The sequence below is a fragment of the Triturus cristatus genome, chromosome 7, assembly GCF_964204655.1.
Source record: "Triturus cristatus chromosome 7, aTriCri1.1, whole genome shotgun sequence".
NCBI lineage: Eukaryota > Metazoa > Chordata > Amphibia > Caudata > Salamandridae > Triturus > Triturus cristatus.
This window is the reverse complement of record NC_140590.1, coordinates 1,649,895,048-1,649,908,509: the sequence shown is the minus strand read 5'-3', so window position 1 is coordinate 1,649,908,509 and position 13,462 is coordinate 1,649,895,048. Positions and strand designations below refer to the sequence as shown.

General features: G+C 44.0%; 1 protein-coding gene across 1 annotated transcript in view; it reads left to right on the top strand.

The window, feature by feature from the left end:
* Positions 1-13,462, top strand: part of LOC146812629 (uncharacterized) — a 314,705-nt gene that overhangs the window by 216,642 nt on the left and 84,601 nt on the right. Inside the window, exon 13 of the mRNA XM_085615178.1 lies at positions 11,964-12,578. Coding sequence (XP_085471304.1) covers positions 11,964-12,578 — 615 coding nt within the window. The remainder of the gene's footprint in view (positions 1-11,963; positions 12,579-13,462) is intronic.

Here is a 13,462-nt window from a genome sequence, read left to right as displayed (position 1 = left end):
AACATAGCTACCACGAGACGCATACTCATAGATGCCTACGGCACTGCGGACAACCAGCCCCCTGTACACCCACGACACCCGCATCCTGCAAGCTCAGCGGGGGGGCAGTGGAAACGTGCACACGTCACCCAACATCACTTCAAAGGTGCGTAATCATGAGACAGAAACTATCATTCTTTACATGCAAAGTTTTTATTTGCACGTGAACATGGACTGTTGTGTGTCTAAACATACACGTAGCTTAAGGGTACATTCACGGCATGTACCAAGACACTAATCAAATAAGGATTCGGACTTCATTACCAGTCCCTCTGTATGTCCTGACCATGGTTACGCCACCATGGCTAATTGTCCGGAGGTATGTGTGTGCTCAGCGCTTCCTCCCACGCACACCGAGGCGTCTTTCGCCTGCATCGGCATCCCCACCCATTGGTGCAAGTGTAGGTGTCGAACGACGTGTACTACACCTCCTGCCAGCGCTGACTGGTGCAGACATGCTGCTCAGGCTGGATGCCCCCTCACTCCCCTCATCTCCAGTGGCATTGCTGAGGCCACCTGCACCACCCTGGAGCTGTTCAACAGCAGTGGTAACTTGGCCACGGGCCCTGGCCACGTCCCCACAACTATGCCCCATGTCAATCTGCATTGCCACCGACCTCCGTGACAGCAGTGCAGTAGCGTTGCACAACTTATTGTTGGATCTTGTATATCCAGCCAGGCGCGCCATGAATTGGCGATGCCTTCTCCTCTCGGTGTTGTCCCTCCTGCATCACATGCACGAGCTTGTGCAATGTGGCATTGGTGTGCCTGTTGCCTTCCACAACTGCTTGAGTGAGTTCACTCACGCGATCTGCCATGGTGGAGACGTTCTTGTTTAATTTAGACATTTGCAGGTTGATGGCTCCCATGTGTCGTGCCTGCTGGCACTGCACCCTCATCATCTGCAACTCGACATCTCCCCAGACATTTGGAGTCGATGCCTCCTGTGCTGATATGTGGCCCCTTGCCCTGCATCTTCGCGTCATCTGGACCGGTGTCTGGGGTGTGGTGGTGGTGGACCTGACACTAGGCAGGCTTTGTGCAGGTGCCCTTTCAGGTTCCAGAATGCTCTCCATTGGCTGAAGGGGAGGGACTGTAGCCCTGTGTCTTGTGGGTGCCTGGGATGTGCTGGGAGGTGTGACTGGTATGGTACCGGCAGTCTCTGCAGTGGTCTGTGTGCTCTCCCTGCATTCGCTCTCATCAGTGTCTCCTTCCGCTGCACCTGTGGTGTGAAACAGTGCAAGATTAATATTTGTTTGGGCTAATGTTTTGCAACATGGTGATTTTGTTAGCTCTTACGTTCTCACTGTCTGTAATCACGGTCTGTAAAGCTTTTTTGGCACAATGGCCACACAAAGTGCAATGTGACTCACTAATTGGTTCAGGGGACTACGAATCCCATGATGCTTTAGTAGCTGTATATGAACTGTGGCCTAGAGTTGATTACAGCTGCTTGCCTTCTTATTACTGTATTGGTGCTATTATTATTTACATTGATGGGTATATTATAGTGCCTCTTACCTTGTGTACGGCAGGCTCCGCTGGATGTATCCATCTGCGTCACTCCCACTGCAGCTTCTGGCAGGATTGTGCCCTCCACCAGGTCCTCCAGGGCTGTGTTGTCCGGGACTGTTGAGGGTCCTCCTCCAGTGCTCTTTGCCTCTTTCAGCCTCTGTGCAATTCGCTCCTTGGCACGGCTCCGCAGATCATACCAGCGTTTTTTTAACTCTTCAATACTGCGGTGTGTCACACCCACAGCATTGACTTTTGTTTTTATCCGGTTCCAGATGCGTCTTTTCTCAGCCTCTGGGACTTTTAGGGAGAGCTTCCCAAAGAGCTTCTCATGGCTCTTTACAACCTCTTCAATGAGGTACTCGAGTTCCCTCTCACTGAATTTGATCTTTCTTTTTCTGGCCCCTGCCCCCTCCTCTGCTGATGTGTGGGCCATTTCTGGTGTTAGCAGTAGTCTGGATGCCAAGTCTTCCTTTGCTCTGCTTCCTGCTCTGGCTTCCTATGGTCACAGACTGCAACATGGGAAGAGTTACTTCCTGGTTGTGAGGTCATCATGCTGCTCCCAATGCGACTCGGTAAAATTGCGATCTCGCAAATAGCGATTTCGCTAATTGCGATCTCGCTAATAGCGATCTCGCAATTTGCAAGATCGCAATTTGTGTGTTTTCAGCGATTAGCTATTTTCTTTGTTTTCTCGCTATTGCGTTTAGCGATTTTTTGCGAATCCGTAATTTTTCGGTATCTGCGTCATGCATAGGAGGTACCGAATCCTTATTTGCGATTCCTTAAAAATCGCAATTAAGGACTCGCTATTTCTTAGCTTGATGCATGTGCCTGCATGTCTTGCTAACCTCCAACACAAAATACAAACACCCACTCCTTCCATCATGCCCACACATATAATACACACCCTACACCAAATTTGCACACAAATGTTCAACCAATTACAGCCCACCAGCTCACTTACAACCACTATCAACACCACCTGCACACACACATCCAACAAAATACCCACTAAGCATGTTGGAAAAGGATAACGATATAGCCAAAAACAATTGCTACTCTTATACAGTTAACAACATCACCAATAGGTCTCCTACTATAAGCCCAACGGATACTACTCACTATTCCAGAAAACAAACTCACACAACGACAAACACAATCTCTAAACTGCCTACCAATAAATGCATGCTCCCTTTCTAAAAGCAAGCACCTCATCTCGACTGTAGGAAATGTATTCTTTTTTTGCCCTGATCACCATCATTTTGACTGATACTGGTAGTTACTGACTCTGAAAGTACCCCGGGGTTCTGCTAACCAGGCCTAGGGCCAATGCACTATCCTTGAAAGCTATATGGTAATTGGTGTAATTTCAATTGACTCAGACAACTTACCTGTAAGCCCCTAGAGTATGGTAGGGCATCTAGGTTTAGAGACTTCGGTGGACTTAATGCTCCTAAGTGTGTACTGCTGTGGTGTCTGGTGTCATTTTAAAGCCAGCCCTTCCTTGTAGGCTGCTTTTAAAATAAAATTGTGTCCAAATTAGACTTTGGAATTAAAACTACTTCCAAATTCCAAAACTACCTTTTTGTATTCCATATTGGTCACCCTTAAGGTCTGCCCTTGGTGCCCCAAGGCTAGGGTGCCTTGTTAGAAAAAGCAGGGACATTATAAAATAATTTGTAAATGCCCTGGTGCGGGAAAAACAGACAAAGCTATTTTCCCCTTTGTAGTGCTGCTAGCTCCATAGGCCAACATGTTAAGGATTTATTAAACTTTAATGAAGTCTAACTTTTGACAGGAGTTAGATAGCAACTTAATTCAAAGTCTCAAAATATAATCTGCAATAAATTCAACAACTTGACACAGTTGACACATTATAGTCATTTGGTGGGAGGAGATTTGCTTCCTGGAGAAGCCAGGGGCAGGAAGGGGGCTGGGGAGAAAACTGAACTTCAAAGGTAGAAGCACAGATGTCACAGGACCCAGACCACACCCCACTTCATGTATCCCAGCCAGATAGAAGTCCCTCTATTTAGAATGGGAAAGGTGCTGGAAGGGGAGTGTAGAGAAATGTTAGCCACACTCGTGGGTTGGGTTAGCCAGGCCTACACTCCAAAGAGAGATTTTCTCCATTTTGATTTTTGAAGAGATGTGCATTCCAAGACAAGCATTTGCCACACTTCCCAGGAGGTTGTCATGGCAGAAGGTGGCAACTTGAACCCCACTTGTTGGGGTGCCCCCTCCCCCTGGCAAGCCCAGAATGGGGAATACATATGGGAGATATGCAGAAGTCCCTCAGATCGCTGCCTGAAACATCTGAAGAAGGACTTCCCTGCTTGGCTGCACTCAGAAGGACTGTATCTGCTGCACTTTAAGACTTCACACACGTAGGACTGTGCCTGTCTTCAAGAATAAGGACTGGATTCTCTGAGCAGAAACATGTAGAAACGTTCTGCAAGAAGCCACCTACAACATCCGCTAAGATGACAACTCCAGCTGACCAGCTTCACCTGGAATTTCCTGCACTGACCAGGTGCATTGTGGGAGTTGAAGTCCAAGATCTCCAAGAGGCAAAGCAGAACTTCTGAACCCTTGGCTTGTGCTGTGGACCCTTTCTGACTCTCAAGGTATCTTTCAGAAGAAGATCTGAAAGTTTAGGAACTTTTTGTCAACTTTTGTGGAAAAGCTCTTGAAGAAGACTGGCATCGAAGACAAGAGTCAACTTGCCGATGTTGAATTGCAGCTCGGCCTGACCACGTAGGTTTGCCCCATGGACAGCTCCGGAACTCCTTGTCATCAACAACAAAGACCTCCAGGGCTGACTGAGGCATCGCACTGCAGCAGGCCGCCATTTACTAATCAAAATCCAGATCTAAGACCCAATTGCTTGACATCAAGAGAAAAATCTCCCAAAAAGTGACTGTCAGAAGGTAAAAACATGACCGGGCCCAACCACTCATCGTATCCGACCAGCACTCCATTGCGGTCGGCCTGAAACTTTGACTTTGTCCCGGTCCAACATGACCAGATAGCCGCGGTTGGCACTTTCAATTTAAGAAAATGTGCTTTCTAGCACATAAAAGTGTAAACTTAAAAAATTCATATCTGCGGCTACCCACATTGAAATGTTGTCATTTTGGTGCCAATTTAAAGCAAAAAATATTTTCTATGTTTATAAATATGAGTTGGATTTTTATTGTGTTGTATCCTTTACTTATTTACCGTTTTGGTGATATTATATGCTTTACACACTTGTCTCCTAAGTTAGGCCTGACTGCTCATCTGTCCAAGCTACCAAGGGGTGAGCAAGGAATAACTTATTGAGACTTAATTGGGCCTTATTTGTGATTGTGGTGTTATTAGTAGCTGTAGGTACCACCTTCCAACAACGACCTACTCACAGACCCACAACCTGACTTGCTCTTCATAATCGAATTTTGATTGGAGGATGACATTGTACCAGTATTGCACAAAGCTGTTCCTCCACGCTAACAAACTCTCCCACACAATTGCATAGACAAAATAGGAGGTGGACTAGATGTTATATTCAGGGAAACATTAAATCTCAGCAAAGCTGAGGACATTCTCATACAAGGTTGTGAGGCCCTCATCACCAGAGCCAACCCTACATCAACTTTCTCCTGTAACTTCCTCCTCCTTTACACACCATCACCTAGCAAAGCAACATTCCCAGACACAATTCTAGACACAATTTCTAACCTTCTGATACTACACTCCAACCCATGCGTCCTAGGTGGCTTAAACATTTGGTTTGATAAACCTAATATCATTATAATCACAATCCTAGAAACACTGAACCTACATCAGATTGTCCCCAAACACACATGCATCAATGGACACATACTAAATGTCATTTTTGCCATTCCAGAGCTAATCACTTTCCAGATCACCATCTGCTAGCTTTCCAACACAAGACACCCCAACTCTCCACTACTAAGGCCACTTTACCAGAAAGCACTTATCAACCCTGGGACAAACTGAGTTTTGAGGACACAACTAACATCCAACACATATCTGGACACAATAAGCTCAGTTCAAAAACTATGAGCGGCTCCTGGAAGCTTTTGATATCCTAATTCCACTAAAAACAACAAACCATGTCAAAAGAAAACAAGCACCTTGGATGAATGCAGAACTAAAAAAGATCAAACAAACTGCAAAGCTACAACACACCTGACTCAAAGCATGTAAGACAAACTTCGGTTACACAAAAACAACACAATATACAAGTCATCTAACAAAAAAGCTTTAAAAAAAAGCTACTATTCAAACAGAATTCAGAATGCAAATTGTCAAATAAAGAATTTTATAAAACACCTCACAGAATTTTGTAAACCTAATTGCACAGAAGGTAAGCATCCTATTTCCCAAGAATTAACTGACAAACTGGCAAATCATTACACAACCAAAGCAGACATGTTGGATTCCTATTTAAACCACATGAAAACCACCAGCTCCAGCCCTTTTCCAACAATCTCTCCCCCCCCCCCGAGTAATGTAATGCAAACTCTGAATTCCTTCAAACAACTATCAGAAACTGAATTTATGGATCTTGTCAAGACAAGCAGGTCAGCTGGCTGCCCCTCTGACCCTTGTTCACCACAACTCTTCAAGAGCAACCTTTTAACAACCTCTGCTGCCACCACAGTCAGAACATTCATTCCTTGACAACTCGAGATTTTTCTGAAGACTTAAAAAACCATATTAAAGAAAGCAAACCTGGACCCTCAAGACCCGAACAACTACAGACCTACTGCAAATGGACCATTCTTTGACAAACTAATAGAAAGAGCAGCATTCACCCAGATGTCTCAATTTATTGAAGATCCGGTTTCCAAACAGGTTTCCATCGACGAATAGGCACCGAATCTGCTCTAATTGCCATCTGGGATGACCTTAAGACCACAGTAGACCACAACGGGGTCGCTGCACTACTTCTCCTGGACGTTTTCAGCTGCCTTCGACACAGTTGATATTGACTCTCTAATCCAAAGACTCTGAGAAGCCAGCATAGAGGGGGCTGCTCTCGAGTGGATCACATCCTACCTTTAAAAGAGAACAAATGTCATCCATACTCCTCCTTTCTCCCCGAAACCCTACATTTAATAATTAGAAGCTGCCTCAAGACTCCATCATCTCATCCAACTTTTCAACATCTACAAGAAGTCATTACTGGCAATGATCAATGAGTTTCAGCTTACTTGCTATAACTACATAGATGACACACATATACTCATAAAATGAAAATCCCCAGAAGATATTAGACACTAAAAAATCTGCAGTTGCCTCCCAGCCCTTGATCAGTGGATGACATTGAGCCATATCAAATTTAATCCGTCCAAAACTGAAATACTCACCTCACCTGTGGCAATTGGAAAAATTATGACCCTGACGATCTGGGATCACCTCCTAAAGTATCCAAGGAAGTAAGAAACCTTAGAATTACCAAGAACTCTAAGCAATCAATGAATGTCCAAGTGAATACGTTGGCAAGATCAAACTTCATTGCTATGAAAACACTGCGGCACATCTTCCCCCACCTAGGATAATCACACAAGGTCCAAGCTACTACCTCTCTTTTACTGTGTAAACATGATTACACAAATGGCCTCTACCATGGATCACCTCTATCAACTATGAAAAGACTACAACAAATTCAAAACTCTGCTGCCAGACTACTACATATAAAGCCACAAGCCCAAATCTCCCCTGCCTTAAGGGCCCGTCATTAGGTTACTGGTTGCCAGAAGATCCACCTTCAAGCTGCTTTGTACAGCCGTGGCCCGTTCTGGTAAGAGCGGTGGGTGGTGGCGCCGGGTGGGGATTGATTTCGACGGATGATGATGAGGAAAAATTAAATAAATTAATTAATTTCCCTCATCGTCTGTTGAAATCCCACCCCCACCCGGGCCCACCGCTCTTACCTGCGTGAGCCGCGGCTGGCTTTGTATCACCCACAAAGCAATACATGGAACATGACAATTTTTTATCAGAAATAAAATCACAAAATACAAACCACACATAAACCTCCATTCCAGATCAGCACCTCACCTCAAAACCCCGCCATAGAAGAAAAAAACCATGGATAGAACATCTTTTCTGTTCAAGCAGCGAATATATGGAATTCTTCACTGCCAAACATAAGATCAACAGACACCCATCTTACCTTCAGATGATTACTCAGAAGCTGGCTCTTCCCTACATAACCACCATATTCAAAACCCAAATGGGCACCAATAGTATGCACACAACCACAGTGGTGCATGTACGTGTGTTTGTAAACTTGTATACTTTGATATATGCATGTATTCAGATATGTGCATCTCTTAGTACAAATGCACATTATTTATTATATATATATCCTGTCATATTTATGCTTCACAAATTTACAAATGGATATATTACTCATAGTTAAAATATATGCACTCATTTGTATGCTTAAAAGGTGCAATGTGTATAGATGATTTTATATATATGTGTTTCACTGTTAAATTAAACAGGGAGCCAAACAACACAACAATAAAGAAAAATAAAGAAAACTTTAAATTACAGTAAAAATGGAAAAACTGAGTTTGTAAATATTTATCCATGCATGGACTTTATCCGGTACAACTTTGTCTCTTGATTTTTTTTCAATACAGGGGTGGCTCCTCTGCAATGGCGAAGGAGCTTCGCTCCACTGGCAGAGCCAGCAGCTAAACAATAAAATTATATTTGATTATTGTTTTATTTGTCAACAGCTGGCTCAGCCAGCGTGTGCGGGGAGTGGCGGGGCCGGCCATGAGAGGGGGTAGGAGGAGTGCTATGTGCACTCTCTAAGTGCACATATGTGTTTGTCTGGCCGTCTCAGGGCGACCAAAACACACGTGTTCTTAGGTTTCTCCAACCCCGCTGCATAGAGCAGCCGGGCTGGAGAAACCCCACAGACTCCCTAACCTGAGTGGAGCATCTTTTCAGCCTTCTCAAGCCAATCCCGTGCTGATTGGACAGGGAGTCTGATGCAGCCCCAGTGCCTGCTGGGACATGGAAGAAGCAGCAACGGCTCAACGCGGCCGTCAACATAAGTTACGTTTTTTCTTTTTTTTTATTCCCCCCTGCACTCCCCCTCCAGCGCGCCCCCCTCCCTACTACCTTTTGTATGTGGCGGCCACCACTGTTTCCATATGTGCATCATGCTAAAATCTGTATGTATATATACCTCTTATGTGTGGCTATTTATCTACATATTTAGATATTTTTCTCCCACTGCAGGGGAAAATAATTAACAAATCATCCCAAACCTTATCAAATCACCACTCCATCATTCATTCTATTCCTCTTCCAAAACTTCATAATATACCACCAGCCTAGCACTATTTGCCTAAATGAATAATAGTTAGTCTCCATCTGACCTAGTGTCATGCGAGCCATGCTAGTCTCTACCCGATTTGCCTGTGTGCTTCACTATAAAGTGTTAGACTTCCACATCAGATAGTGAACTTTGTAAAGTGCATCCTGATTCCTGACACTCTTACCGGTTTGAGGAGCACATTCAAATGAGATACTTATCTCTGGCGAGAGTCTTTGCTGTTGTGCGTGAGAATCAACTGTCGACTAATGTGCATTATTGTCAAGCGCAGTATCTGAGATCACTGTACAGACGAAGACTCCTGCTCAGCTGAGGGCACTCTCCACAGAGTACACAAAAGGACTACATCAGTCCGAGGAGAACCGAAGCCAAGTAACAACATTGGTACCTCCCTCAGAGACAGGGGTCCAGCCATCAGCCTGACTGACTCACAGTCACATTGGGTGGCAGTGCTTATTTTGAGCCACTGGTTTCTGGTGCTCAGCACTGGCACTTAATTGTTAACACCAGCACTTATGACAGCTGCCACACGGAGGCGCTGTTTGTGTAATTTAGAGATGAGCAGAACAGTTGTTTATTAATACGATATAAATTCAAAACACCTCATAAATGCCGATCAGGCCTTTCTTATAGCTTTGGGGGCCTGTAATAGTCTCATTTCTCACACTTGTAGGAGTGAGATGGTTTGTAGTTGTGTTGGTACTGACATTGGCATCACTGGGAGAGGTAATGGGTGTTGAAAGCTGCGGTGACCTCGTGACCAAGGCCCTGGCATTTATTGTTTTATAAATTAAGCACTGTTGGCAGCACTTCTGTGGCACAGCCACTCGGAGTCAGATATGCTAATTGGTTGCAGAAGCGCATACTACATATTCTTCCCACATTTCTGCAGCTTGTCTCTTACTCGACACCGGCAAGCACATATTGCTGCCCAGTGTAAGCTTTCATCTGAAAGGCTGGCCTCAGCACAAAGTGTGTTGCAAGCTGCCCATGTGCCCTTGTCTCTTCTGGAGGAGGGGTGGCAAAGAGGTGACTCGGGGGTGGGGGGTGGGGCGCAGCCTAGTGTGTTTTATCATGTCTTTGGATGCCTGATTACACTTGCTTTCCAATCGTTGCTCACGTGATGGTCACAAAGGTTCAGCGCCTCCTTCGTGGACAGATGTTGGATGGCTGGTGTGTCGCTACACAACGCACCCCCAGTGAGGTGACCGCTAGGAGAGACCAGGATTGCCCCCACCTCAATAATATTTCCACCCATTTGAGCATGTTTTATGTTCTGTGTAAATTCCTCTGTATTCATATATTATACATTTGAGTAGAAATAAAACAATTGGGACTATCCAAGACAACATGAACATTCTTTTGACATATTTTCATCTTGCAAATGTAAGCTTAAATTTCAATGAGGAAAAATGTTGGATTCCAGCCATTTTCCATATACCTGTGTTTGTCTTGGCATGAAAGCATGCGTCAGGCCAAAAACATACAGGTCGTGTGGCAACCCTACCTGGAGCTAGCCCGCTCTGACCGCAAGAGAACAGAAAGCGCACCGCTAACCCACCTGACATCTCTAGTCTGTACATCAATACAGCAATTCCCGTTGGGATTTGTCCCCCTGCGCACCACATGATATTACCCGTCAGTATATCCAAATAAATACAAACTCCAAACGAAACTTTGAAGAAAATCTTTAGTACTCCATTTCAATTTAAGTTAATTGAAAATGTATTCAACTTATTTTTTCATTCCATCCAAAGGATTAATGCAACATATCCCTATGCATTTCGGCCATAACTTGCCCTTCGTCAGGGGAACATTCTGCGGAAATATAAACATATGGGCTAATTAGGATAACATGTCAAGTGTGTCTACATCGGAGTCATATAGAACGGGAAGGGAAATGTGAGAATGCCTCTACTGATAATATCTTCATAGCGTGTGAAAGGATAGTCCCAAATAACCAAAGAAAATAGTCCCGATTAACCAAGACAACAATGTCCGATTAAAAACAGAACATACCAGAAACCATAACATGTTCGCCTCGCCGAAATGCGACCATTAGAGAAAAAACATGTAATAGTTCTACACGACATCACCGTGAATTACACGCAATTTATCGACCTAAGTATTCAAAACATGCGGGCATGATGTGAGAGTACCCACGCTCCGAGTACTTACAATTAGATGGATCAACCACAGGACGCATACGAACACGCGTTCCGAAAACATGTGCAATGCTCCTCGAACAAAATCACAGTGATAGTAGAAACAAAAGATGGACTGAACGTGCTGACGCGGAGCGCCATTTTGGATAAGTCATGAGGCTAAACAGTAAATTAAAGTAGATTGTGATTGTAGACATAATGTAATGAGCAAAACTAATCAAGACAAAACATCATACAGAAAATATGAATCAAACAGTGATGAATGATACCCATAATGTTCCATGAGACTCAAAGTCAAAAGTTTAGAGAGCACAGAAATTCCATGCGGTCATTAAGCCCTGTAGGCTGCATCGTGCTGAGGAATCTGATCCAGAAGTTTTCACGATGCAGCAGTCTGTTTTTGGGGTTCACCCCCTCAACGATGTTCACGTTCTCCAGAACAGTAAATTGCAGTTGAGCAACATTGTGTCTACGATCACAAAAATGGGCAGCCACAGTGGATCTCATGTTTGCAGTGCGAATATTACTCTTATGCTCCAAGATTCTTATTCTTAACTTGCGTTCAGTGTGTCCAACATAGCAGAGGCCACATGAACACTTGAGTAAATAGATGACATTCATACTGTTACATGTGGCGTTGACCCTTAGTTTAATGTTGTGACCCTTCATTTTGTGATCGATGAGGTAGATGGTTTTGAAGGTGGTTTGCGTGTCGATGCTTCACTCTCAGAGGATGGGCAACTGTGCCGCGCCCGTCTACGCTAATTTGTTCATGCATTATTTTGAGCAGAGCAACATTTTGAGTTTACCTTTATGGTTGGAACACGGTAAGATGTATATCAGGTACATTGACGACATTTTCCTGCTATGGTCAGGATCAAAGGATAAACTGTTGGAATTTTTGAATCACTGCAACACTATCAACGATCGGATACAATTCACTTGGACTGTCGACTACAAGACAGTGAACTATCTGGATGTACAGGTCAACATCATGAACAATTCTATTCAAACCACTTTGTACAGAAAAACAACTGACCGCAATAGTACTTTGCACTATCATAGTTTTCACAAACAGAACTTGAAGAACAACTTGCCCTTATCGCAACTAATGAGGGTTAAACAGATCGTCTCTGATCCTAATGAACGTCAGAAACACATGAGGGAAATGTGCCAAAGATTTCATGAGCGCCGATACCCAGTGGAGGTGGTGACGGCTGCTGAACAGAAATGTGAAACACTGAAAAGGGAAGAACTGTTGATAACCAGACCAAAAACGGATAACAAGCGCATGATCGTTGTTTCTAAATATTCCATCGTCAACAAAGCTTACAAAAAAATTGTACTTCGACATTGGCATCTACTCAGTAAGGAACCTGACTTCAAAGGTCTGTTTGAAAAAACTCCCATCTTTGCACACACTAGAGGGCCCAACATAAAAGAACTACTAACCAAGCCCAAACAGGGCAGTGTTGTCACCAGATACCGTGGTATGCAACCGTGTTTCAACTGTAGTAACTGTAACAACGCAATCAAAGGAAACTCTTTCCATCACCCAATGAACTTAAATTGAAATGGAGTACTAAAGATTTTCTTCAAAATTTCGTTTGTAGTTTGTATTTATTTGGATATACCGACGGGTAATATCATGTGGTGCGCAGGGGGACAACTCCCAACGGGAATTGCAGTATTGATGTTCATTTGAATCGCTGAGTTGTCCAGACAGCGAAGCCCCAGCTTGCACACAACAACTGTTTGAACTGTTTAAACATTGATTGACCAAGTGGTGGTGCGTGCCCAAAACTTTATTGATCTCTAGTCTGTAGCCATCACCGCGTGGGTGCGTGCGCCTGCGCGCGCTCGATTAACCCTAACAGGCCCATCTCTCAGATGTCCTCGTGACTAGATGGTATAGCTCATGATTTTCTCTAAGAAATCTGCCATCCTAGGGACAGTAGATCATGATCACGTCTTCATGCAAAGCCTTCCGATACTCAATGTCCAGCGGTTCCATTTCCTAGTCGTACCTGCCAGAGATATAGATAACAAGCATTGGCATAGCCAATAGGTCTCGCCTTTAGAACCTTATAAGTGTTTAGTTATGCAGCACAATATCCCTGGTGCAACATCAACTGTTGCATGACTAAACATTTATAATGTCCCAAAGGCGAGCCCTATTGGCTATGCCAATGATTGTTTCTTTTGCCCTCTGCATGGCTGATATAAGTTCAGTAAACTGTGTTATTAAAAAAAGAAACCTATTCCTCCCAATTCTAACAGACCTCCTGTACGGAGGCTCAGTCTATTATCTGAAAAGCATTTAATTTTATTGAGACAAAAAAAAGAACACGACCTGTTTGAAAAACATGGAGAG